The sequence below is a fragment of the Protomyctophum bolini genome, assembly GCF_963924005.1.
Source record: "Protomyctophum bolini genome assembly, chromosome: 11".
Taxonomy (NCBI): Eukaryota; Metazoa; Chordata; class Actinopteri; order Myctophiformes; family Myctophidae; genus Protomyctophum; species Protomyctophum bolini.
Window position 1 is genome coordinate 12340368 of NC_137872.1, and position 27897 is coordinate 12368264.

At 42.4% G+C, this 27897-nt stretch overlaps 1 protein-coding gene across 4 annotated transcripts; it reads right to left on the bottom strand.

The window, feature by feature from the left end:
• Nucleotides 1-385: 385 nt before the first annotated feature.
• vwa3a (von Willebrand factor A domain containing 3A) lies at nucleotides 386-27674 on the bottom strand. Of its 4 annotated transcripts, none has more exons than XM_080776220.1 (32): nucleotides 27554-27674; nucleotides 23294-23418; nucleotides 23022-23134; nucleotides 22785-22868; nucleotides 22154-22208; nucleotides 21235-21342; nucleotides 20913-21019; nucleotides 19488-19619; nucleotides 19170-19272; nucleotides 18514-18576; nucleotides 17145-17300; nucleotides 16691-16823; nucleotides 16136-16239; nucleotides 13349-13429; nucleotides 13081-13175; nucleotides 12814-12933; nucleotides 10488-10562; nucleotides 9856-10021; nucleotides 8883-9072; nucleotides 7748-7818; nucleotides 7444-7611; nucleotides 7283-7340; nucleotides 6569-6670; nucleotides 6267-6364; nucleotides 6002-6154; nucleotides 5783-5891; nucleotides 4565-4709; nucleotides 2799-2943; nucleotides 2540-2691; nucleotides 1682-1802; nucleotides 602-699; nucleotides 386-495 (listed from the first exon to the last, which is right to left on the bottom strand). In XM_080776220.1, the coding sequence occupies exons 2-32, from the start codon at nucleotides 23396-23398 to the stop codon at nucleotides 459-461; spliced, it is 3447 nt and encodes a 1148-aa protein (XP_080632346.1). In that variant the 5' UTR covers nucleotides 23399-23418; nucleotides 27554-27674; the 3' UTR covers nucleotides 386-458. The 4 variants fall into 4 exon arrangements, with proteins under 4 accessions (XP_080632346.1, XP_080632347.1, XP_080632345.1 ...); XM_080776221.1 differs by having other exon boundaries at nucleotides 7292-7340; nucleotides 16691-16829; XM_080776219.1 differs by having other exon boundaries at nucleotides 16691-16829.
• Between the last annotated feature and the right edge of the window lie 223 nt (nucleotides 27675-27897).

Below are 27897 nucleotides of genomic sequence, written 5' to 3' on the forward strand. Positions count from 1 at the left end.
AAGGGTTTGAGGTCAGATGTAGAGTTGCTGGCCAATATTGATGACATCAGGGATCTCCTATATTGGCTTAATATTGATGACATCAGGGATTTCCATCCCTGATGATGTCACATGCTCCAGCCCTGATTATGTCACGTGCCCAACCAACACACACGTGCCCGACCAACACACTGACGGGAAATGCATGACGATTCCATAGTTAACTGAAAAAAGTCCTTAAATTGTTACTATACTGTCATCTGGGAACCCCCCTGGGCGAGAACCCACAGGTTGAGAACCACTGAATTAGAGCAAGAAGCCAAGAAATATGAGGATCCAGTTGATAAAATCACCAGACTCAAGGGAGGTATAGCTCTAGTTTATTTATTTTAATACTGAACACATACAGACTTTGATTACACATTATTGTGCAATCAATGCAATCATCAGTTTTGAGTTACAATCTCAGCAATTTTATGTCAGCTTGTATCCGCAGACTTCTTTGTAATGATGTCTCTGTAAAATAAACATATTTTTCTTAGTCTACACATTATATATTATTATTATATTTTCAATACATATTATATACCGTAAAATGTAAATTGATTGACTATACACCAACCTAAAAGATTGAGCCTGTTTCCGAAACAGTCCTAATTTGTTAATTTCACAAGCTAATCCTTTTAAATCATCTCCCTCGAAGTCTGGCAGCTCTGGAGACTGTTGGGTGGAAAGAAACAGAGACCCTAGCATTTAATAGGTTCATGTTCATAAATGTTTAAATATATTTTACATACATATCCTTGGTATCAGTCCACATTTCAGGGCATAGCAGTGAGCATGGTGTGTGTGTGTGTGTGTGTGTGTTTGTGCACTGTGCACGCGAGCGTGTGCACACACTGTTCGCAGCTATAGTAATCTCACATACTAATTACTAATTAGTGTCATATATTTGACACTAATTTGGCACGCTGAGTCAGTCAAACAGGTCAGAGGCGTCATTCCTGAGAATGCTCTGCTATGCCACATTTCACATATAGGGTCTATATACCTAGCGACTCATGCCATTGCTTTTAAGTTTCATCAAATTTTTAACTGTTTTGTTTTATTTACAGGTATGTTCACAAAAAAGAAGAATACATAAACAGATACTTTGCAGGAGATGTTAGAAGCCCAGAGGTCATATAGAGAACATCCCCTATAATTATTCAATCACAATAGTATAATACATAAAATAATACGTAAAATAATAATAAAATATTATACAATACATAACAATGCTATAAAAGTCGAACACATACACATACAGTATATACCTACGTGCCTATACTAGGGCTGCACAATAAGGACAAAAAAAATCATATCTCGATATTCATGCCAAATATATCAATATTCGATACGATACAATATTACGTTCAAATTTGTTGCATCAGTGAAAACAGGTAGGAGCAGTCTGACACGCTCATGAATGCTCATCTCACACAAAGCCAGTCAAAGTTGTGAAAGGGAGGGGTGGTTTATTTTCCTAGGCACTGGCTAAAACAAAGGGATGTTGCTGGCTTTAGCAGTGATTTTTTGCAACACTGTACATTCCTATACATGCTCATATACTGTACATACCAGTATGTACAGTACCGCATTACTGTACACGTGTGTGTGTGTGTGTGTGTGTGTGTGTGTGTGTTTGTTATTTGTTGCTCACGTCTACATCACGGCCTCTGGAAGCCAACAGTCTGGTGGTGAGTGTATCTGCATCGTCGTGGCTGCGGTGATATCGTCCCCCAGTTTGGTGTGCCATGTCCCTCAGGAAGTCATTTGCCGCACTGTTTAGACGAGAGCCAACAAGCAACATGGAGTAGCGGCAGTTTTGGCTCAAAACACGTGTTTTTAAGAGCATAAAAAGGAACCCTTAAGTATAGATGGCTGAATTGAAATGAAAAGTAACCAGTTCGATTCCGGCTGAAGTTTACAGTTTCTGTACAATCCTAAATATAGCACTGTCTGAAAAATATGAACAATTCACCCATATACAGTAGGACTATTATTTCCACTCATATTTAAGCATTATGAAACCTAGCGTACCTATTCTTGGTGGATCATCATAGGCAAATAATCAGCAAAATTGGCAGATCTACAAGCTCACAGCACGTTCTGTAGATATTTTCTCCGAAGGGATTTGGTGTAGAGGGGGGCATGGATTTGGCCAGGTATAGTGCCTTGGGGGACTCCAGTCAACCAAGTATATCGGATTTAAATATAAATATATATTAATATTTTATATATAATAATATTTTCTATCAAATTACACACCCCATGAAGAGATTGATTTATTTTTGTCATGTCTGAGCCAATAATTTGATGAACAGCAATTGAGTTTCCTATTGACCAGCCACCCCGTCGTCAAATTATTGGCTTAGGAATGTGACAAAAACTAAAAAGTCTCCATGATGTCAAGGCTTCATGGGGTGTGTAGTTGATAGAAAATAAGTATTTTTTTGGGTGAACAGGTCCTTTAAGTGGTTGAAGTAACACATTTAGCTGTGTACAGTATATCCAGTACCTGTCAGAACAGTTGTAAGACACAGTGTGTACAGTGATGGGTCTGCCAGTGGTCAGTCTCTTGGTCTCTCTGAGCACCAAGCTACAGCTGCAGTCAGGCTTGCCGTCACTCAGCAAGTACAGACCTACCCTGTCCTCAAAGCCACAGGCAGTCTGGAAGGAACAGAACCACAAGGTTATATAATATAGATCACAAATGGTCAAGTAAACATGTATGGCACGAAATCAATGGAATCAATGGAAACAATAGCTGGTTTCACCTGCAGAGCCCCCAGTGTGTTGGTGCACCCGTGGGTGTCCAGCTGAGACACCCACTCCACCGCACTGAGGCACTGCTCCTCACTGGGCTCCTGTAGTGCTGTGCGCCATACCCTCACCTCCCCGGAGAATGCAACTAAGGAGAACCTGGGGGGAGAAATATGATCATGTAATTAAACGCTCAGGCCAAGTAGAGATGCTGCCGGTAGAACTAGAACGTTTAATCATGTGGATCTCGGGATCGACAGCATGGGAACGGTGTGGCTCCAAAGTGGATCTTGGACTTCCTGTGGCCAGCCAGTGATGTCTGTCAACTATGACGTCAGTCAGTTGTTTATAGAGCTTAATAGAACATATCTATGATGTACAGTAGGACTCCAAATTAGGGCAAGGTTTCGCTTTGACTTCCATCCATGTCAGCCTTCTGATTGGTCCCTGACTGACTAACCAGCAGGCTCTTTCTGCCTTGTTCCGCCCTGGTTCCGCTTTGTTTATGTTGAATTTGCTAAAACATTTTTTTTGGAAAAAAACTAAAAAACAAACATGATATGCCCAGTCACCATGCTGCATCTGTGATGTTCCTTTTTACTGACACCAAATTTAAAACAAGAATTGAGTGCACAGAATATCAATATGAAGCAACTGAAAAACATGTTATTTCAATGGTAGTGGATGGAGACTGGGGAGAGAGGATTTTTGTCCAACCATGAAACGGCAACCAATGGGTGTGAAGAGGGGCACAACCACGGGCGGGACTTGACAAAGGGTGAAGTGAGCGGTGCCTTTCATCACAATGATGACGTCTGATTCTGATGATGTCACATGATACACACAAAGCCACACTAAGCTAATGGACATTCCGTGCTGAACGGATGAACAGACATACACACAAAGCTGTGCATTGGAGCGGCTGCACCGCTCAAAAATATTTCTAAAAGTTTAAAACATACAGTATATGTAGAAAAACTAAATAGTGGATATACTGTACTTTGGTGGGCTACAGGCAGTGTGCACAAGAGATTTGGCACTGATCGGTTCAGCGGTTTGTGAGATTAGCTCCGGATAAAGACACACGACCATCACACCAAGATCTCTTCCTATATGCCCTGTGTCTGTCCATGTGTTATTCAGAAACTGGCCTCCAAAAAATCCTTAGCGTTGATCAAAAGAAGGCAAGGAATAGGACGAAATCGTCGTTGGGACTGTTTCTCCTCCCCTGTCTGAGTGTGTGTCATGTTTATGTGAGTGATGTTTTAAATAGAATATAGGTCATCATGTAGTACTCTACTGTAAGTCCCAGGCAACATGAGCAAAAATTGAAGTCTTGCACACCATCTTCACTTCACAGTAGTTTATTAGGGCGGCTACAGTTTATTAGTCTATTACGACCTTCATTATATTCTATTTTGTCACATAATGTCACAAATGTACAAATGCAACCAAATTGACTCATTTGGTTGCATTTGTACACTCACACAGTGTTAAATGAACACTTTCATACAGTGTAAATTGGGGGCCCAGAGATTTAAAAGGGGAGCCCTGTCTTTTGCGATGGTTACTTCCTTTTATTGTGTTTTGAATTTAGACCTTTTCTCCTGATTAAAGATCTATGGACTATAAAGGTCTATTGGAGGTTGTGTTGCTTTGTTTCCCTTGTTAATTGGGCATTTAGTGTGAAACTCTTTGAGACTACAACAGTGAATGATTAAGGGCTGCACAAATGAACTCGACCCATGCTTTTGTCCTACGCAGTACGCACAGAGACTACCTGATCTTGTTGTGGTGCAGTTGGTCCCAGATTAATGAGGACAAGTCTCGTTTCAGTTCCGCCAGAGAGGGGGCCATGGAGCCTGAGACGTCCACCAGGACACAGACATCCTTCTCCAGGACCGTCCCGAACACTCGCCTGCTCCCTGGAGGACAGACGGACGGATGAGGGACAGAGGAGGAGACGAGAGGAAATAATGCCTGAAATGTACTCTACTGTGGTCATTTAACTGTAAGGGCTGTATTTTGCGTGTCTCAAGTACCAGGTCTTATTACTTAACTTAAGACCTGGAGGCGTGATCAATGCCATTTGGCTATTCTGAGTGGCCAAAGAGCATTGACCACGCTTCCAGGTCTTTAGTTAAGTAATAAGACCTGGTACTTAAGACATGCAAAATACAGCCCTGAGTGTCAAACGTTTTATAAAATTCAAACCAACACTAGGATTTTACCGTAGACTAGTAGAGTGTTATTAACCTCCAACCTTTTAACTACATTTAAAATTATATTACAATGACATTCACAATATTGAACAAGCATGCACTTGTGCTTGCTTGTTAATGAATCAACACCATTCAATGAATTTATATAGTTTTCATATCAGTAAGACGCCTGAGGGCGAGAAGCGACCTCGCCCTGCACTCATCCGCCTGGGTGACAGCAGACTGCTGGGCGAGCACTGGTGCTTTGGCATGGGGGGTAAGATCTTAATTTGCGGGCCTGTTAAGAACTCTAGTTTTCACCGGCTGCCGGGCACGGCTACACTAATAACTTTGGGGCAGGCCCGTCAAGAGTTTAAATGGACAGTTATCAATCAGTCAAAAGGGAGACATCGAAGAGGAAGCATGGATGGGGAAGGATCAACATATGGAATGTCAGAACAGGTCAGCTCCATATATGGAGATCTAAGGGTTTGAGGTCAGATGTAGAGTTGCTGGCCAATATTGATGACATTAGGGATCTCCATATATGGGCTTAATATTAATGACAATATCAGGGAACTCGATCCCTGATGATGTCACGTGATGTCACGTGCTCCATCCCTGATCAACCAACCAACCAACACCCACACACACACACACACTGACGGGAAATGCATAATTCCTAAGTTAACTGCGACCTTCGATCGCTATTATCCATTATTCCGTTTTAGTCCACCAGTCAGCTCAGACGTGTGTCATTTGATTAAATGAAATCTAAATGTGGGTGAGCAGCTAACCTGTAAGCAGCCAGTGTAGTCTTTGAAGGTAGCGCTGCAACAGTCTCTGTGTCTGACACAGATAGTCTTCCAACTCCCCTGGAGTCAGCTGCAGATGTTTTACTGCCCCCTGGCAACCACAAGCACAATCAAACATGACCTTTATGATGACATGTGTATACATGTAATATAACCTACACTTGTTATGTTTGTTAAACAGAGATAAAGATTCGTCCTCACGTTGATTTGGACAGTGGGGAATATGGAGCAGTATCGTGCAGAGACAGCCTTGAGAACAGAGGGAACCCGCTTCTTCCCATGAGCACAGTCCGGTCCAGATAAGAGGCGGTGAAGGTCCAGCTTCAGCCTCCTGACACTGTAACGCTTCAGCCACTAGGTGGCAGGGTAGCAACATGGCAGTAGAGGTGAGGCAAAAGGTTCTGCTGTTAAGATGAGTGTATGGATGATGAGTAAATAACGCATTCTTATGATTTGTGTATTATACCTGCTTAGTGGAGCAGAGATCTTCTTGTTTGGGCAGAGCCACAGAAGGTATGGACTTGCGTACACTTTTAGGTTTGGGGTAAGACTTAAACATCACACCTGTAATGAAGCAGGTTTGCATTAATGAAATTATGCTGAAGATTTCGTGCAATGTACATCTGAGTATATATATAGGCTGTGGCTATCTCTGTAATGATCTATGCCAGGATGTCTTGTGTGTGTGCGCGCGTGCGTGCATGCGTGCGTGTGTGCGTGCGTGTGTGCGTGTGTGTGTGTGCGCACGTGCGTGCTTGCGTGCCTCACCCAAATTGCCATCTTCAAGGTAGAAGAAAGACTGGGACGCATAATTGCATTTCTTCTGCTTGGATTTAGTACTTAATGGCCTCTTCCCACTCATGGACTGACCTGAGGCCACAATCAACGTTTTACATTGAATCAATAACCCATTAGAGGATTGTAAAAGCTAGTGTTCTAGCTTAATAATAACAAATTAATTTCATGTCTCTTTCAGGGAAACAACAAAGAACTGACATTTTGATTTTGCAACTGTATGGTGGTAAAAATAAACACAAGTCTTTACTCATCGTAACCACTTAATAAAATCCAAGCATGAAAGCATCTGATTCATGTTGTGTCAGTGTCACTGTGTGACTATACTTCAGGTAAACAACAACAGCACGTCCTGAGTGTGTTAGTTTTGGAAGAGCACAGAAATAGAACTATCATCTTTTATTCAGGAGACAGCAGACACAATGTCAAACCTGAGCTGACAGCATAAAGCACTACACGTAATTAAAAAAGGAAGAAAAGGCTGGTCTTAAGAGACTGCAGAAGGAGCGGAGCCTGGGCTTCTTAAAAGAAGCATTGTAATATTACGATTTAATTTGTACGTTTGTTGGTAGAGATTTAGCATTTACTTTGTTTTGGATGGAGCTGCTTTAAGGACCGTTCAATATAGCTATCTTACAGTCAATTACAATTTCAGCAAGGGACAAGACAAGCTGGAATTTTCCATACCTGAATTACCTGGGGGGGTATAAGCTCTGGCAGTGCTGGAAACCTCTGACTTGGCTTGCTGAAATCAATCACAAGCTTTTTTATTTTTATTAACAGGAGTTTATTTTATTTTATTATGCCGAATACAAAATGTTAGTGAGATGTGTGGAGTTTGTGCTCACCAGCCTGGCTATGGTGAGTGCTGTGGGTTTAGGCAGGGGAATGGGTCCATCTCTGGAGGACCTAGGGTCCAGGGGGATCAGAGCTGAGCCGTTCTGCCCAGGGGGCACCACCTCGCCTGGGCATGTACAGCTACCTCTCTGGGTCAGAGCCTCCACCAGCTCGAAACTCTGGAAAGACAGTAGAAAACAGTGAAATGTTTGCTACTGTGGCTCGAACCTTCTGTCATCATTCAACATACTCACTGTAGCACATTTTGTGCATTCATTATTACAGTAGTTGTTATATTCAGCCCTGTACACTCACCTTCTCCCAGTAACTAGCTGCTTGTTCCATTTCTTCAGTTAGCAATGTAATATCATCACTCTCCATGATTCCTGATGGTACAAATAAAACCCTGTTTCTCAATGTTGGGTGGAGCATTTGGACCCAGAAGGTCCAAATGCTCCCTTACAGGTCAGATTTTTGTACACTCTCAGATGAGACACTGAGTAATGTACAGTCTAGGTTAGGATCACAGAGATTAAACAAAAGTGTATCAAATGGGGGTCATGTCAAACTGGGAGTTCTTGAAATTAAAAAGGTTGCAAATCACAGACATACACAAACAAATACAGCCACGCACAGTGGCCAAATCATCTGACAGCTTAAGAGCATATCTTTCTGTACCAAATGACATATTTGTGATATAAATCACAGGCTCCACTAAGCAGCCGTTTACAGTAAAACAATTTATCTGCAACAATATTTAAAAAAACTCGATGGGAGGATTATAAATAGCACACTTATCTCTCAAGACAGATCCTGCAAACCAGCTCGATAACACAGACTGCATTATTACAGAAAGATTACAATTCCCCATTAAAATCTGGAGTATTCATGTAAAAGCACCCAGCGCCAAATGAAGATTCTAAATGTCATTGTATACCTCCCCGTCTTTCCCCATCTACTTGTCTAGTCTTCCAGTGTGTCGTCTAATGCGAGTGCAGTTGCCTCTCATATACACCAGCGGAAGCCGTGTCTGACCTCTCAGGGTGGGAGACTTTGCCTCGTCTGCACACTCTCCAAAGCTCTTCCCTCAAGTCAATTTAAAATGCGGGCCTCTCAGAATGCAAACTAGCTTTGATTAGCTTGCACAGTAAAATCCCCAGTGCTCATTTATATCAATTTTTTTCAACTCAGAGAGTATAATCAGAGTTAAATGACCACTCAGGATTTTACTATGTGTTTTCTCATGTATTGTAATGAACTGTCGAGGGCCCTTACGTCCTACTCTGACACTGACACTCGGACATTTAAGTGCAGGGATAACCTAATAAACCATTACATCAGCCAACATGCTGGAGCATGTGTGAGAGGCTGTGTGTGTGTGTGTGTGTGTGTGTGTGTGTGTGTGTGTGTGTGTGTGTGCGTGCATGCGTGCGTGCAATCTTTCTAGTACCTTCCTCTGTGCACCAATGAAAACGTCCTCTGCCAGCCTGTGCCAGCTCTCTCAGAGCCCCTGCTGTTCTGTGAAGGTCGGTGTAACCAACGGAAGGGTGTTTGTCTTCCTCTGTGTTGGTGCACAGACACACATGGAGATGCAGGCGCTGATGACTGCAGGACTCGGACGTGTATGAACATAGCTCGCCCTGAAAACCGGATGTCAGAAATGTTCAGGAAAGGATCGTTTGAAATGATAGTGAGCAAAATACAAGTGGAGACATAAACCATTCATTGCCTTTGAAAATGAGAGACACAAGCATACATTGTAGTCTTTATACTCAATCCCAGTATCCCCATGTGGTCTGGAGTTTTATTAATGATGTGTGCAGTACTGTGCCAGTGTGTGATTCCTCAAAGTAAAAGATGAATAATGTCAGACAGCAGGGGGTGCTAGACAACAGTAAAATGGCTTCACAATTCCCCTTCTGCATATTATCCATTTGCTCTTTCCATGAGAACCATTTGAAAGCCATTTATTTATTGTTTTTTTTGTTGTCTTCTCTTACTCATGGCCACAGCCAGTCTGTGTCAGAGTGAGTATATCATTGCTGTTGGGTAGAAACCTTCATAAATGAATGTCCTATTTAACCATTTTATATTTCATTGTATAGTGTCACATAAGAATAGCAAAAATAACAGATCTACAACCTCACATTACATCGCGATGTGACACTTGTGACACGATGTGACACACGCCAAAAATAGGGATGCCAAATTGAAAGCGGTTAAGTCTGTCTGTGGGTTTTGATAAATATTTAACCAATTAAAAGTATTAACAAGAGCTTGTGACCAAATAATAACTGCAATTGGATCCACTGGAACTTGGAACACAGGGCCTTTATTTTTGTTATTTTTGTACATACAATGTTTCCACCTGACAGTGATGACATTTGTGTGTTGTGACTGGCATCCCAGGTCATGTTGCTCACCATTTCTTGGACAGGAAGCCCGCTGGTGAGAAGGTAGACGCCCTGTGTGAGATGATCAGAGGATGCACCACCAGATCCGATGTTGTCGTGAAGGATGCCAACTAGTGCCTGTCTCAGACCATCCAGAGTGGTGTTGTTGCCTGAATACTGGACGCCTTGGAACCATCTAGAGAGAAATATTGCAACAAGGTCCACATTAGAGATAAGAGGTATCAGGTTCCACTGATAAACTACTAACTACTATCAGTCCAATGCTTGTTGGCTAATAATGTATTTATATAATATTAGACTGAAGCTAATCCGATTAATCCCATGACAAATCACAAATTAGCAACTAATAAGAACATTTTTTATAAAATTCTTACACAAAGGTAAGAGTAACACACACACTGCAAACTCTGTTCAAAAGTTTTATTTAACGTAAGTATAATTTTTAATGGCAGATGGTGTTTTAAAAGGTGCATTTTGACTACGCAGCATGCGAACAACGGTCTCTCTGACAGCTGAGGGCTGTGCCAGTACAGAGCAGATCTGAAGTCGATACAGAGAAGGAAAGAGGAGCTCTCAAAAGCAGACACCTGACAGAATCACACAGCAGCCTCATAGCCACATGCACACACAGACGGCCTTACTGCCAAGCATCTCCAAGGTTTTCTGGGGTAGGGGGAGCCATCCTTTCCCTCCACATTGTTACGCTGGAACCAAACCTGTCACAATGATGGAACACAGCACAATGTAAAAGTGTCAAGATTGACGACGAGATCTCAAAGGCATGCCCGAACATCAAGAATGCAGAGAAAAACAAACAAAAACAATTGATTATTTTATGAGAGATGAAAAATAAAACAGTGCAATTACATTTTGGGTATACACAGTGACATGAATGATCTATTGTTTCTAGGACAGCATCTGACTGTCAAGGGATTCGAGATGCAAATCAAACAGAAGCAGAATGACGGTGGAACAGATGGCATCTGGAAAACGGAGCTGTTCACCGCTGAAGCGTGCTAAACAAATGAAACATTAAGAAACCCTACAGTTAGTGGTAGATGAGTGAGGGAATTAATGATGTGAAAACTAATTCATGCACATCATTTTGTATTATTCAGTGATACTTTGAGTTATACCAGTGCATTGTTTTGCATTTCTACAAAGAGAGTGCAGTCCAGTGAGACAGGAGGGGGACTCTGCTGGAAACTACAGTAGGATGTTGCAACCATACAGCAGGCGCAATATCCATTCATCCACCAGAGCACCAAAAATATGGCTTGGACCTCAGACCATCACATATGTTCACCCAGAGAACACATGTTAACAGTGAGCCCTGTGATTGGCTGCTTACTGTCATGTGACACCCCACACACACACTTCAGAGCTCTGGACATAACTTCAGAGCTCTGGACATAGGGACATTGTTTATTTGTCGTGCACACGTGTATCCTGCCCTGTTGTATCATGTCAGTCTGTATGTCTGTGCCCCCACAGTCACAGACCCAATTTAGTTATCCTCACACTATAGCCTGTTTAACTTAGGCTACACATCTTTGTTTGTGTGCATGAATATATATGCCAATTGATTTATTGTGATTTTTTTCCCACCCTATAACATGATCATCAGGTAATATTATGAGGAAGAATAGTTTTTTTTTTCAAAACCGTGTACAGTATTTGTCAAAAGGACACACACATAACCCACATGTTATTGCACAGCTAATTGCACAAAATATTATTCATGGCCAGCAGGATTCATGTGGCTACGATCACCACCAAAACAAACAGGGTTGCCAGATTTCACATAAGCAAGCAGGTCTATGAAACCAGATACTTTGGCCTGGGTTGCCAGATGTTGTGCTTACAGCAAAGACAAGCCATCAGGTTAACATAAGTAACTGGGCCTGACTGTCAAACTTTATTGTCCAATGTTGTTTTACAGCAGTGGTTGACAAACACGTTATAATGAACACACTTGCCAACAGTACAGTACAGTACACATACTATTTACCCTGGGTGTGCCCATCCGCTACTAGATGTGAAGGGCAGAATAAAGGGAATCCCGCAATTTCCTTCTTGGCGACGCGTGGCGCTAGGCGTGAGGCGTGAGGGCCACGTAGCGGGCTGAACGTCTAGTGTTATTATTACATGTTCTCCATCAGTGGTTCTCAGCCTGAGTGTCCCTGAACCCCACTCTGTGAACTGATACTTGCTTTTAACATCCCTAGGGTAAATTGTGAGGGTGAAACATATAACTTTGACGTCCGCAGGTTTACTTGAAGTAAGTGAGTGAAGTGGTTTAGTCATCTCATGTCATGTTGTTGTCAGTTTTGGTGTTGTTGATGAAAGTGATGATTCCTCTCATGTAAATGGTGCATTTATATAGCGACTTTATCCATGGCGCTTTACATAGATTGGGTGAATTGTGGGTGAATTGTGCATTACATTCACCCATTCACACACACATTCATACGCCGATGGCAGAGGAAACCATGCAAGGCATCGGGAGAATTTAGGGGTTCAGCATTTTGCTCAAGGACACTTCCACACAAAGTCTGGGAGACCCCGGGAACAAACCTGGAACCTGCTGGTTGGAAAGCGGCCACTCTACCCCTGAGCCACTGCTCTACCGGCCACTCTACCCCTGAGCCACTTCCGCCCCATCATGTCATGGTCATTTTGGGAAAAGGCTCTCTGAGGTCATGCTTTGAAAGAGCAGCTAGGGGATTTTAAGCTAAATCAATTAGAGTGACGTTACGCACAACCTAACAAGATCACTCTTGATGAAGTGGGACAGAGGGGATGTGAAACAAGCAAGGCTTCAAATATCCTTCATCGAGCAAGATGAGCTTTTAACCGTTTTATAGACACAGGATGTGTGTGTGTGTGTGTGTGTGTGTGTGTGTGTGTGTGTGTGTGTGTGTGTGTGTGTGTGTGTGTATGTGTGTGCGCCTGCGTGCGGCTTACGTGATGATGTTGAAACTGTGTGTGTTGGAGAGTTGCTCTTCCAGTAGTATCTTGAGGAACAGGTCAATTGGTAGAGAAAGGCTAGAGTTCATCAATGACATATCAACCAATATCTGGACCCTATGGAAATACAGATGAAGGGGAAGAAAGACAGGATGGATGGACGGACAGATGGACAGACACATTATTGACTGACTGACTGACTGACTGACTGTTCCAGGATGTGACATAATGGAAGGAGAGCCTGTTGCTTCTATTCTACACTACCTCTTCTCGCACACTGCTCCCCAAATCTGCCTGCTTCCATAGCTCAGCCACTGCACCCTCCTCTCCAACGCACACACCTCTGCCTGGAGCTGCTTCTGAGGAGAGAGACCGAGAAAGAGACAGAGACGTATGGAGTGAGAGAAAAGGAGAGTAGGAGGTGGCAAAAGGTATGGTGACATGCAAGGTTTCATGAGCGTTACGGGGGTGAGGAATAAAACAAAACAAGTCAGTGGATGGGGACATGTCGTGGGCTTTCTTTCATACACACCTGGTAGTTAAAAATACACGGCAGGTCCACGTGAAGATTCTTCACTGTTCCGTCGTGCCATTCAAACTGCACCATGGCTTTCTGGTTAGGCGGCCAAAAACGACAGGACAAGTCACTTGTCAATGTGCACACCATGTTGGCCAGACAGTACGAGTATGGCATCTCTAAAATATCAAGGGATTGATCAGGCGTTCATTGGCGCCTTGTTACTGTATATTCAGTGCCACTTTCTTTATTATAACAAATGAGGGTTAAAGTGGTTAAAAGAGGCTTGTACCAAGTTTTATGATGCTCTAATGAATTAAGGATCCAGGCTGAAATGCATTAGCAGCCTGATGTAGCAAAAGAAAAGAAAATAAGTGAATCTCTCTTAAAGTCTTACTTTTGGAGTGTCGCTATTTCCACTAATCATGTTTTTTTAATTAGTCTTAAAACACTAGGTTCTTCTTTCCTTTCCTCATCTACAGTTAAAAACAATGAAAGAAAAAAATGAAAGAGAAGCTTTAACACAAACTGGACTGAAAGAATGAGATGGGAAATAAAAAATGAGGACAAGGTAAAGGCTTCATTGTGCGACACAATGTCACTGACTTCAAAGTACACTTGGCTTTCACTTAAAAGTGAGCTATTTCATCAAAGTGACACAGCCTGACGCGAGTATAAATTAGGCTTTGAAGGAATCAGGGGAAGTACAGTAAGTAGTGTACTCTAGTACTAGGCTTTATGGAACCTTAGGGAAGATAAACCTTGACTGAGGGTGGTATATGCCAGTATCTTCTATCTATCTATCTACTTTATAAATGCACCAAGTCTCTGTGCGCCTGAACGTACGTGTGTAATCCACGTTACTCGAGAACCGTTCGCCCCAACGACTTCCACACATGCGTTCCACACCACCACGGGGGGGAATTAAAAGATTTCAGTGCACTGTGCCTACACATGTTGCGACCGCAGGTCGCAACATGTGTAGGCACAATGCAAGGAATAAATGCATTCGCCATGTATCCGAAGGAAGTCTGATCCAATCACTTTTAGATTTCTCCAGTTTAATCCTGAGTTTAAGTTTTTTTGTGTTCAAGATCTAATTTTAGGCATGTTTAAGCCTCGAGGAAAATCCGTGTTGAGGTTCTTAATCCACTGTTTTTCATTAAAACGTCTTTGTCCTACTGTCCAGTTAGGATTGTGTTGAAGTCCAGCGCATTTTAGAGCTCCAATGCCGTGCGCCATGAAATGTTGCACCAATCTTGTGGTTGTCTTTTTGGCATTGTTAATATTGTATCTGTGTCGTCCCAGCCTAGTACCTATTGTTTTACCTGTCTCTCCGACATATTGTAAACCACATTTTTCACATGTGATTAAATAAATGCAGTTGCTGGTTCTGGCTGTTATTTGTTGTTTAATCTCCAAGACGCGTTTTGTGGTTCTATTTTTTACTAATTGTTTGGGTTTGAAGTATTCTGGTCCCTGGCGTGCTGGTGTGTTGATTTCTTTTAGCTTGCTGTGTACTAGATAATCTTTAAGGTTTTTATTTTTTCTGTAGGCCGATATAATTTTATAATCTTTTAGAAGATCGTCTGTTCGGTTCTCAAAATTCCTTTTTATTCTGTTGTTGGCTAGTGTGCTCTGTGTTGAATAACTGGTTATCAGGGCCAATTTGGGGCCTGTATCTCGCACTTTTATTTCTAAGAAGGTTTTTTGGGCTTTCCGGAGGAAGGTCCTAGTGTATCCTCTTAGTCTGAGAGCATTAAATAGAGTTTTACAAGCTATTTTGAAATCACTTCTTTGCGTGCAAATCCTATGGAATCTTAGTAGTTGTGATTTGACTATTCCTGTGTAGGAGTGTGTCGGGTGGAATGACGTTTTGTGTAATAGGGCGTGAGTGTCTGTTTCTTTAAAGAATACTTTTAAGTCTAGTTTCCCATTTGTGTTAAAGTTTGGGCCCTTGAAGATTGTTACATCAAGAAAGTCAATCCTTTCTGTGTGTGTCACATATTTTATCGTTATGGATCTATGATGGCTTGATTTAAAACATCAATAAATTCCTGGAATTCTTCTTGGCTATGTTCCCATATTCCAAATATATCATCTACTAGGCTCTTCTATCTATCTACTTTATAAATGCACCAAGTCTCTGTGCGCCTGAACGTACGTGTGTAATCCACGTTACTCGAGAACCGTTCGCCCCAACGACTTCCACACATGCGTTCCACACCACCACGGGGGGGAATTAAAAGATTTCAGTGCACTGTGCCTACACATGCGTTCCACACCACCACGGGGGGGGGGGGGGGGGGGCAGTGCCCGGTGTAGAGACGGTCGGACCCACGGTTGTCCATAACCGCCCCAAAAAGGCCTCTGCCCGGGTCTGTACAGTGTCCATATATTGAGCTGGCCTGTTCTGACATAATTGTGACGTCTGCATAGACTCCATATTTGGGCATGCCTGACAAAGAACTCCATATATGGGCATATATGGGACACAGACAAAATATCTGGGTGGGGCATGAAAGTACTACTAGGGGTAAAAAATATATATATTTATAGATAGATTCTGTCTGATATTGGTTGTTCATAAAGTCAGTAAAATCTGTAAACTATGATACACATTAGAAAAATTATGTATATGCCATTTCAATACAACCAATCCCCAGTTCCCTCAACAACCAACCAATAATAGAAAAAGCTTGCTGTATTTGTATTGACATTGACAGGATGATTGTTGTGATGTTTCAAAAAGAGATAACAAGGAAGAACAAAGAAGGGAACGGAAATCACATCTGATGGTACCTCGTGGACTGTGGACGTGACCGTTTTGTTGAGAATGGGCACAAACTGTTCCACGGGGGAGTAGGCGTTAGGAGACAGAACCTGGTACAGTCCTAGTCTCTTAGCTAAGGCACAGAGAGAATGAGAAATATGAGGTGGAAAAACAATGCAACAGTGTCTTATCTAATCAATCCGTCTGTCTGTATATAGTACCTTCCTTTCTCCCTACCAATCAATCAGTTAATCTACATTAGCATATCAAAAACTAGCATACTGAATCTATATTTCCTAAGCAATAACAATCTTCATATACTGTATTATACTTATTTTACCTATATTCACAGTGTTCTATTGGTCTTGCTCAGTGATTTGCTAACATACCGGTAGTCAGTTTCTTTAATCTCCACAGTCAGTGTTTTTTTTAATATACTGTACACTATAGTATATTCATATGGCTGAAAAGCAACGTATGCAGCAAACCTGAACAAGATTTTAGCAGAATTCGACAAATAAAGATTTTCCCCCGAGCCTGTTAAGCCCCAGAGGCATGCAGGGAATCAATAGTTGGCAGTATACCTTTCAATCCATTGCTATGGAGCCAATCTGCTGAGCAGATATCTTGGACACCTGATGGCTTTATATTCAGCAGACAGCTACGATTGGCTGGGCACGGGAGCAGCAGTGAAAGGTCTTCACGCTCTGCAGACATCTGCAGCTGGCAAACAAATTTAAATAAAACAGTTGTGTCATGTGCACAGTAAAATCCTCAACGTTGACTTAACTCTGAGAGAGTGTAGCAACTGTGTTCAATGCTGATCCTTGTTATCATTCCAAAGAATTAAAAAATAGAGGAAATAGCAGATCTACAAGTTCACTTATAGATCTGGTATTTTGGCTATTCCTCGTATAACAATGTATAGGCTACATTAATGTAGAAGATTAAAGCAGGAGGGGTGGAAATGTTGATGTTTAGCAAAATGGTGAGTTGGTCAAGAGGGAGAGTGAGAAAGAGAGAAAGCGAGAGAGTCACCTCTCCATCTGTGCCAGAGACTGTCATGTCCTCCAGGACTGTCACCATGTCCTCCAGATGTCCCTGATGCAGGGCCTCGGTCTGGCTCAGCAGGTCCCTAGCAACCTGGATCTCCTGCCGTAGCACACTGACATCTGTACTGTCATCTACTACACACTGACGCACACACAAACACACACACACACAGATTTATTGGTTGATTTGGTCCTAGTTAGCCTGCCCCAGTGAGTGCGATTTCTGGTCTAGAGGGGCAGATTCAAGTTTGCTGCCGAAAACAGTCGGTGGATCCTATTGGTTTACCGATCTGTGCGTCCATCCTCCTCCTCCTCCTCCTCCCCGGTAGAACACAGCAGAGAACACTGACATCACCTAATTTGGAGCGACGCCCTCTACTCTGCACTATTATTACAAGGTTCACTCGCACTCCTATGCCAGATTTCCTGGCTTGTTTGCTCAGGCCTTTTTTTCCTTTTGAAAACAAAACGCCTGCGGTCCCCAAGGCTAGGTCCTAGTTGACCAAGACTGTCACCCCCATCGCCCAGGACGAAGTTCTTTGTCCTTTCAATTAGTAACACCCGACGCCCAAGACCTGAGCAAAACAATTTTCCCTTGTGGATAATAAAGACATCTAATCTAAAGACGAAGTTTGATCCAAAAGACGAAGTTTATTGATATGAAAACGGATCGCATCGCTCCACAGCCTGGAAGCGCCTGTTGTGCAATCCTCGATGTTGCACAACAGTGAGACGTCATCGAAAATGTCCCTCCCCTGTTTAGCCGACGACAACAAAAATCTTAAAACCTTAATAACTCTAAATCATCCCGTCTAATTATAAAAAAACATCCTGTGTTAGACGGCCCTCTGCTGTCCAGTCGCTAGTCGCGATAGATTTACCCGTTGTTGTCGATTGACTCTAGTGGTGTGGCTATTGTTAGCTGCTACACACACATTCACAACAACATCCGGTCCGTCGGTAAAAGTGGTCCGTGTTTATAAATCGACTGGGTGCTATAATGTAATGGATTAAATAACCCCGGCAATTTAAGTGTTTACTTGTTTTCATGCTTTTTTCAATGCTGAACTGTAAACTGTAAACTCTAATCTCTAATAATCAGTTCAGCCTGTAGCCTTTGTGCAATCAACATTATAATGTTCAGTTTCAGATCTCAATGTCACCAACAGGAAAGGTTGTATCAGTTTTATCAGTTTTATCAGTCGACACATTCCTACGAATATTAGTCAACTAAGAATGTATTTGGTTGTGGACAAGCCCCAGATGGCAAACCATTCAACATTCATTGAACACATGCCACATACAGTACATTATGTGCATGCACATGCATGTGCACACACAACTATGGTATTTACCCATGAAGCAGTGACGACGTGGTAACGGCCATGGGTCACCTCAGCAAGTCTCTTTACAGTGCTCTGTTTGAAACAAAACCACAGTAAATCATTCATAGAAATCTAACCTCAAATATCCGTAATGTAATGTACGGTATGTCTTACTGATTACTAATTGATTACAATGGACCACAATGGAAACAAGCCCCCCACGCCTTTTTAGCATAACCTTTGCCTGTACTACATGTACTGTTAATAATGTTATTATTATTAAAGTATTCAATCAATCAAGCATACAATATTGTCATTGCGTGCAACCATTTCTTATGGCATATTTCTGCAGAGGCTAGTCATCTGCAAGAGGATGTGTGTGTGTGTGTGTGTCAGGAGCTAATCTCGCAAACCGCTGGCCCAATCAATGCCAGCTCTCTTGTGCACACCATCAGTAGGCTAACTTAATTTTTATCATGGAATCGGATCGGGCTGAAACCTTGCCCTCATTTTGGGTCATATGTCATAGATATTGTAGTCATAGTCAGACAACTAATGTAATACACAGATGATTGACATTACAGGCTGGCCTCATGAGTATCCGATCCATATCACAGCCACGTCGGTCCCATGTGGATCCTGAGATTCACATGATCCAAAAAATGTGTATTTGTGTTTCCACTCACAGTGGCACTGCTGCTGCAGTAAGACACCACATGGACTGACAACTCCTGTCCCAGCGTGCACTGCTCCGCGTACTCAGCGATGGCGTCTGGTGTCTGCTCGGTCCTGGAGGTGGACAGATGTGCCATTGACCAGGCGTGGATGGAAAGAGTAAGGAGGAAGACAGGAAACAATGGTTGTATGCTAAGTTGGCTATTGTTACCTAAATCAGTCGAGTGTTTGTTGGCGGCTACAAAGGTTATGTGCAAAAAACGCAGGTTGTGCGTGAGAAAGCATTTGTACAGAATACAAATTGTGAGGGAGGCTAGATAGATCTTGACCTGGATCCCAGGATGATGACCAAGGAGTCAAGCCGAGAGGGTCCCAGCTCCAGGCCTCTCTGAAGGGCCTGGAGTAGGTTGCAGTTTCCCATGGGTCTCAGCTCTCTGACCCAGCCATGGGCCTCTTGTAGTCTGAGGGAAGAGACAAATGGTAGGCGAGGCCACAGACCGAGCAGTAGGATAAAATATGCAGAAACTGGATAGTCGCAGGGATACATTCAATATAAAGCTCATTATGCGGTTTGCTGGGAGACACTTCGATGGACTGAACGTTCATGTAATCCTTGCAAAGCAATTTCCCGAGTTACACAACAGACAATCACTTGGACTCGGATATTCTATTTTTATCTCCTTTTTGTGGCACGCGCGCATGCACGTGTGTGTACGTGTACGTGCGTGCATGTGTTTCAATGTGTGTGACTGTGTGCATGTGTTGTCTGAACTTGTCTCTCTTCGCACAGTCACAAAGTGTTCTCAAATGTGCCCACACATTCCCCAGTGACTCATCTAAAATAACACAAGAGGCATATCAAAATAGACATGAATACCCTAATAAAAATAAACCAAGGGCCGTAGCAGAAATAAACACTGGCCTGCACACTGCTCTGTGGGTCATGAGACTACACCCCCAGCAGCCTCCCCTCCATCTCCTACTGGTAGATAAACATTCAGAGTTCATGGACAGCAACAAAGAACCTAAACTAAAGTGACTCTTTACTAAACTAAAGCCTCTTAAAGATACCATAAGACCATCAGATGAATAATAGGGGCTTTCATCGCAACAGAACACTTAAAGGGATGTGTGTCAGCAATAATATCCGGAGAGTGATGAATGACACAACTTTTAGTGGGATTTTGTGCGGACATGTGACTAATTTAATACATGTGATAAAGGCACAAGGCTTGGCAAAGAAAAAGCGCACTGTGGAGTCACTGAAGGCTATGTTCCATTACACAGCCAAACCATTTAGAACATGTTGCCTAAATCTTTGTTTTGGAGAGCATTTGAGAGGGATTAGCAAGTCAGTACTAACCCACAAGTACAGTACCTAACATCTTATTTAACTGCAGTATAGCTCAGTGGTCACTAGACTCACTACAGCCACAATTATAATACTATAGAATGCATCAAATGGTATAGTGTGTAATTCACTAGTAGCAATATAGCAGAAATCCAGCATAATATGTGGAACATTAGGCTAATGTTTTATGATGAATTGAACATAACAGAGTTAGGAAAGATTGCACATAACCCCACCAATGCAGGTGTAGGGTGTTACATTTTCATTTGTCAAACATATTTTTGTGATGTTCACTTCAAACTTTAAGACGAATCAACAAAGCCTGGTACTATAAGGTCGCAGTGGATGATTGGGATAGAGAGAGACCTTTGACCTGATTTGAATGGTGACCTGTTGGTCTCACCTGGAGGCATTGATGTCCTTGGGACTGTCCCACAGGCTGCTGTGGTCTGAGCCAAAGGACATCAGATACAGCTGCTTTTTGGTGCTGAGCTGCTGCTCTATAAGGCACTGGAACGCACGCATGCACGCATGCACGCACGCACAGTCGCGCGCGCACACACACACACACACACACACACACACACACACACACACACACACACACACACACACACACACACACACACACACACACACACACACACACACACACACCATTTAAATTGGGTTTACGCTCATTGGTTGGCTCGTGAGGTTGTGTCAGGTGACACCCTGCCACTGACCTGAAGGTTTGTCTGTAGTTCCTGCAGTCTGAATTCGGTAGAGCTACAGTTAGCATCAGAGCTGTCAATAATCAGTCCCACTCTGGAACCTTGGATCACGCCAAATACCTGATTCATACAGAGGAATCTGCGTTAACCTTTAAAACAATCTTGAACTGCTGGGCATGATATAGAAGTCCTTAATGTTATCATCTTTATCGACTTAGCATGTGCTCACTTCCACGCTAAAAATGTAATTTTGAGACCTACATATTTTGCCACAATGGAATCGCTACTGAATAACACAGCACAGAAGTAACAAAGATGATGGACAGATTTGGACTTGTATCATGCCAAGCAGCTATACTGAACACATTCATTGTGATCAATCAATCGATTGTGTTCCACCTCGGATCAATGGAATTAACATAGTATACTTTAAGTTCTTATTTACTGGCCTCACCTTTTAATATTAATGTTATATTATCAATTATTTGCAATACCCTTATGGCCCACCATTTGGCCCTGGCCTACCACCAGTGTATTACTACAGTGCACATCAGCTCGAGACCCAAAAGAGACATTCTCTCTGGGACCCAAACTATTGAAAATAGCAGTGAGCTGCCTAGCGATAATGCAATGAATGTATCTTGCAATATGAAAAATGCAGCCTTGTCTTTTTTTTTTCTTTTTTCCTCCTTTTGTTCAGTTTTTTCGTATTGTCTTATTTATTTATTTTTTGTCTCCGTTTTTTCTTCAATAAAAATTAAGTGAAAAAAAAAGAAGAGAGCTTGTAGAATCTCCTATATTCACTACTTACAAAATGTAGGAAACAGAAAATAAAGGGATATTTACTCGCGACCCATAAAAGATGGTCCGCGACCCACACATGGGTCCCGAGATCCCACAGGTTGAGAACCAGTGTAGTAGCCTACTGTACCTTCCTGCTCCCTTGGTTGAGCCATCGGATTCTGCCGTGGTACAGTTCAATCCTCCTGTGACACAGTCCAGAGAACATCATTGCAGAGGATTGTGGAGAAGCAAGCAGGTGCTAGTCACAGGTGCAGCCTTGTTAAAGCAGGCCAAAGCAGCTGTGTTTTTTTGCTGTGCATGACGGCAGACCTTGTGCTGCGCACACATGTGTTGGTGCTCAATGCATACCATATGTTTGCATAAATGGATACACATTATAATTATATATGAGACTTAATTGACAGTAGATGTCTGCTACATTCCTGTATACTGTACTATAGTGTGTGATTTGGGCGTGCAAGTGTTATAGCCGTACTTACTGGTAGAGAGCTTAAGCACATATGCTTTTGAGAATGCCATTATTATGAATGCCATTATATAGGCAATTTTTTCGAAAGATATTCAAACATTTCCCGCAATTTCCCCCCAAAACATTACCAAAACCACTATGGTGTAGCAAACCTTAGTTAATACATTTGAGCTTATTCCACAGTGCGGATCTTATCTTTTTTCAATTCTTTACCTCGGCCTGGCAACTGGCGTTTAGTTAGTGGATGTGTGTGTGCTCTATTGTGCTTTTCAGTTTCAACAGTACTCACTGGTAGAGCTTAAACTCCAGCTCACTGACTGCCTCAGAGCTGATCTGCTGCTGTCCACATGCTCCCCCTTCATCCATCTGGAGTCTGGCCACACAACAAAGAACACACAGTAGGACACAAGACAAGCAGTAAAGATGTATTGGTAAACATTACTGTACTGCAGCCATGGCAATCGGTGTATGTGTGTGCACGCGCGCACACACACACACACACACACACACACACACACACACTTACATGATCTTGGCAGTGTGCTGTGAGAGTTGCTCAGACATGTGCAGACTGTGATACTGCAGCCAATCAGATGAACTCTTCCACTCACTGGGCTGAGTTGGTAATTTCTCTGTTTGCTGAAGTTATACACACACACACACAGTCAGGCAGTGTAAGAGCCCAGAAGGATATAGTGACATTGCCAACCTCACAGGAGAATCCAACCGTTATATCCTTATTATTCTATACTGGATCCGTTTTCCTATAAGCCTAATTATTTTGATTTCTCTTCTCACCAGTACATCTTGTTGATTGACACAGGTGAAGACAGTTGGATCATATGGTACATGGTTCTCCAAAGCAGGGCTCTCACGGAGCGAACACACGTTGTCAAGCTCCATCTCTCTCTTACAGCCCGTCCCTAACCCACCAAACAATACAAGAAGATCGAGGTTTGCTACAATATCATCCCACCACAGACTAGGCTTCTTTTCAAAGCGACATCCAAATTTCAGAAAAGCTTTACGGAGGGTTCCGAGAGGGGCTAGCTCAGCCTCATTTAATCATCCGACTTCCTCACTGTTGTGTTGTATTGCCACTTGCCATACCTTGACTGTTGTTCTATCTCCAAGGAAACGGAGCAATTCTGCAAACAGACACACGGGGGCGCACGTTTGGAAAAGCAGAAGGAACCTGCTGCTACCTGCATGCATTCACTTCAATTGGTGACCTCTCGGCTCTAGATTAAGTTTAGATTGTGAATGAATGGTGGTTTGTTTGTTTTGGTTAAGAGAAATAATGTGAATATGATACAAAGAAAAGCATGCACTTCAAAAACAAATTTGATATCTTACATTGCATGATACTAGATCTCTGATAAGACAGACAGACCGCAGACAGAGAGACAAAACAGACAGCCAGGCATAGCCTCTTGAATGAACGGGCAGGGCTCATTTGTGGTGAAATTGTTAGATTTGTGTATGATATTTTGCAGGCAAAATGTGGCATTGATTCCAGTAGTTCCTCTCAGTCCAGGCCCCTCTTCTCTTCAGGTGGAATAGAAAGCTGGAACAGCATCAGATGAACAGATGGCAACCATATTTCCATCTAAGTGCACTTTGGCAGCACACTGACATAATAATCTATCTTAGTGGGCAGCAGGACACTACACTGCAACACATAAAAACAACACACTGTGCATACATTTGCAAATGGTCAGAAAGCATCAACATATCCTGCAATATTATAAATATATATAGTACATTAATTGTAAAAAAAAAAATATATATATATATAATAATCATAAATACAATAGCAATTATAGTCACCACAAAACCAGATTGTGATTGCAGAAGGCTAGACGGATTCAAAGAAATCTAAAATAAGTTAAATAACAAAGAAACTGTATATTCTTTTATGAATTTGCTTGTGCCAATAAGCAACTCCAGATCAGTTTGTGTTATGCATGCCAAACTGTCCCCATGGGGTGATTGAAACCAGTTGTATACTGAACTAACTCTCCTCCTTTCCCAGGCATAACCTTCTGCTTCAGGGTAGATTGAACTTACAAGTGGGGGTGGGTGAACGGTAACAAGAACACTCGGCGGATTTATCCTTTTTGCCGACTTCTCAAGACAAGTCGGCAAACCGTGGAGAATATTCGGCAGACTCTTAAGAAGATTCGCCGCGCGACGACTCTTCTTCAGATTCTGCGGGACGGGAATGAAAGTCAACGGGAGCGATGATAATGATCATTTTCAGGAAGGAAACAACGCTCGACGCGGTGCTCAGGCTCACTGCTGGCTGCCTGCTGTAGCCAGGGGGGTGGAGCTGGGTGGACCGCAGTGTTTGTTTACAATAAAGTTTCAATAGTTGTCACTGTACAATACTTTAAAACAGTTGTCATGTTGCACACAATCAATTTGGTCATAGCAGCCGCTGAGCCGCCTGTAGCCTCTCCTCTCCAAGCAGCAGCCCACAGTGCCTGCACCGTGAGACCGCAGTGAGAACGCTATAGCATTGCAAGAAGCTAAGGCTTAGCTGCTAAGCTAACACAACACCAGCCATGGTGGTGGTGATGTTAGCTTAGCGTAGCGTAGCTTGCTGCTGCTTGGCTGTTCAACTTCACTTCATCTCTGCCTATAATTTTTTCTTATTGTTACCCTGACACCGGAGCTGCAAAAACAGACAGATCTACAAGCTCTACAATCTCAACTATCAAACTCCAGCTAGTCCGCCTCCTCCTCCTCCCTGGCACGGTACAATTAGCCATGTGCTATATGACGTTTTGTTTACCCTGCGACAGGGACTGAGAGAAATGCCACCGAATTCTTAATTATTTTCCTTCTCTATATGGGCACACTTGTGAAAGCTGAATGCTTTTGCATGCTTTTATTGATCTGCTGTCTGATCAGCGTGCATGATCATCATGCAGTAGCTAGATGCGCGCTCCAGTGCCGAGATTTCTTCCCGTTTCGGCGACTCTTCGTCACTTTCCGTCCGAGTTCTCAGACAGAACTCGGACCGGAAAGTGACGAAGAGTCGGCGAAAGGGGAAGAAATCTCGGCAAAGATGAAGAAGAGTCGGCGACCCGAGTTCTCCAGTATTCGGGTGAACTATCTTTTCAGTCCTGGGTAACACACGAATTGATGGCTAGAATGATAGACAATGCAAAATACAATTAATTTGAGGTCAATTGCTTAATGATAAGGTCCTATAATGCATGCAGTGCTGCAAATACGCGTAATATAATTAGGAGATAAATCAGCTAATGGCGACACAAAAGTCCATTGTGATGCATTGCAACTATGGCATGACTTGTTAGCTTCGATCATATGGTTGCATTCATTCACACTTATGAGGCCATAATTAAACATAATCGCTCCATGAATGGTGAGCAATCAATCCCAAAACATCTATTACCAACCAGCCAATAACACTTTATCACTCAGCCTTGCAACTGCTCATTTAAATTCATAATGGACATACCAAAAGCCTAATTGAGAGCAAATGTATGTCAACAATATCCCCTCCCACACACACACAAAGTCGAGGTGTGTAGAGTGCACTTTCTGCTCACAGGGAGCACATGTTATTCAGTTGAAGAATTGATAGGTGTGAAATGGACTGGTTGGTTTTTCATAACCAAGTTGTTGGTCTTCCATCTGGACTGTCAATATTGATCAGGCCTCCACTAACTCACTATTATGGATCTGCAGACTGTCAAAGAGGCCTGACTAAATCAAGACTAGCACAGAATCCTCCTGGACAACTTTATATAGACTGTGACCCCAACCCGCGGCTACAAAATACTCTACAAAGATAGATATGGACTCCCAACCCCCCCCACACCAAACAAAAACGTAATAACAGAAAACCTTGTATGTCCAAAACTCCTCAGGATTCAATATTAAAAAACAGCAAAAGCAGCAGATCTACAATCTCTAAACATGTTGCTTCGCACCATGTTTCAAGCTTGTGGATCTGCTACTTTTGGTGGTGCTTTTGTGTGACACTGTAGAATAGATCAAGTAGGGCATTAATTTACAAGAAAACACAAAAAGGTAGAATATGGAGATTAATGTTTTATGCCCGACAGCAACGATGTAAATAAAACAAACAGGCACTGAGTATAGATGGGTAATTGAAGCTGCCGGATGTTGTGCGTGAGATTGTCTGAAAAGTGTGTGCTGTATGACGGTGAAGCAGGCCAAATAATAGACAGTCTTGAATTAAAAGGAGACAACAAAGAGCCACCGTGTATACTAGAGAGACTACACAATTGCAACTCTTCAAGACAATACACAATTAAAAAACATTAGACAGGCACTTGACAGGATTACAAAATGGTATAATAGATGGTACAGTAGTTATCAGTGTAGCAGTAATGGTCACGGGATTGTATTGATGCACTTGACTATTTAATGAGAGAGATCCCTCTTCCTTTGGCCTGTGATAAATGGCCTGCTCTGTCCACCAATGGAAAGATTGACTTGTGCTCATTAATAGGTCAGTGGTTCTTAAAGTGGGGTCCGGGGACCCCATGGGGTCCTTTGTTAATATATCATCACAATTATTTTAACCACTTTATCTATTATTATGCTTTGGCTATCCAAAAATAACAGAGGTACAAGCTCACACCTTGTACATTGCTATTTTGAGAAAGTTTTGAATAATTTCACACAAGCCTTCTCTTCTGGGGGCCTTGGCACAAAATATTTACAGATCAAATACAAATACACATCCTTGATATGATACAAAACATTTATTATCATGTCAGAATATATAAGGCGAACAATCTTTTAAAAGCAGGTATACTATAAAACCAATAAACAGGTCCAACACTACTGATAAAAAGGGGAGACGAGGTCACATTTGGAGCCATGGGGCCAATAGGCAAAATAGTTAACCAGCTAATAAGGGGGAGCTAAACCGCTAGAAAACACACCAACGATGAAAGACTAAGAAACTAATTACTAAGCACATGCACAGCAAAGCACAGCATGCATGAAAAAACAGGAGCGACACCGTGAAAAGAGGTGCAGTCACAGCCAAACCTTAGTCGTGGGCTAACGTGAGATCCTAGTGGTAGCAACCCATACGGCCAGTCAGCTAATTCATCAAATGGTTCTCTTCGGCATCCAGATGCAACACTCGCCACCATGTGGGGAGGGAAACAACAAATTAACAAAAGGAAACAGCTCAATAACAGAAAAACAGAAATGACTCAAAATACTAAAAGCAATCAAATCAACGCATCAACTCAAACTAAACAAAATAAACTAAAACAAAACAAAGCAGCAGTGGCAATCTACAGGATGAAATAAAAACAAACACTTTAATTAAGTTACACCAACAAACACAAAGTAGGCTTAAACAACAATGTCTGTTTGCGTACCTT

Excerpts from the sequence above, each read along its gene's own strand:
- vwa3a (XM_080776219.1), bottom strand. The coding sequence starts at position 23,398 with ATGGAGCTTGACAACGTGTGTTCGCTCCGTGAGAGCCCTGCTTTGGAG. Across the intron at positions 7,819-8,882 it reads TCATTGGTGCACAGAGGAAG|GAATCATGGAGAGTGATGAT; the intron begins GTACTAGAAAGA and ends TTGTACCATCAG. Across the intron at positions 7,612-7,747 it reads CAGCTAGTTACTGGGAGAAG|AGTTTCGAGCTGGTGGAGGC; the intron begins GTGAGTGTACAG and ends CTGTCTTTCCAG.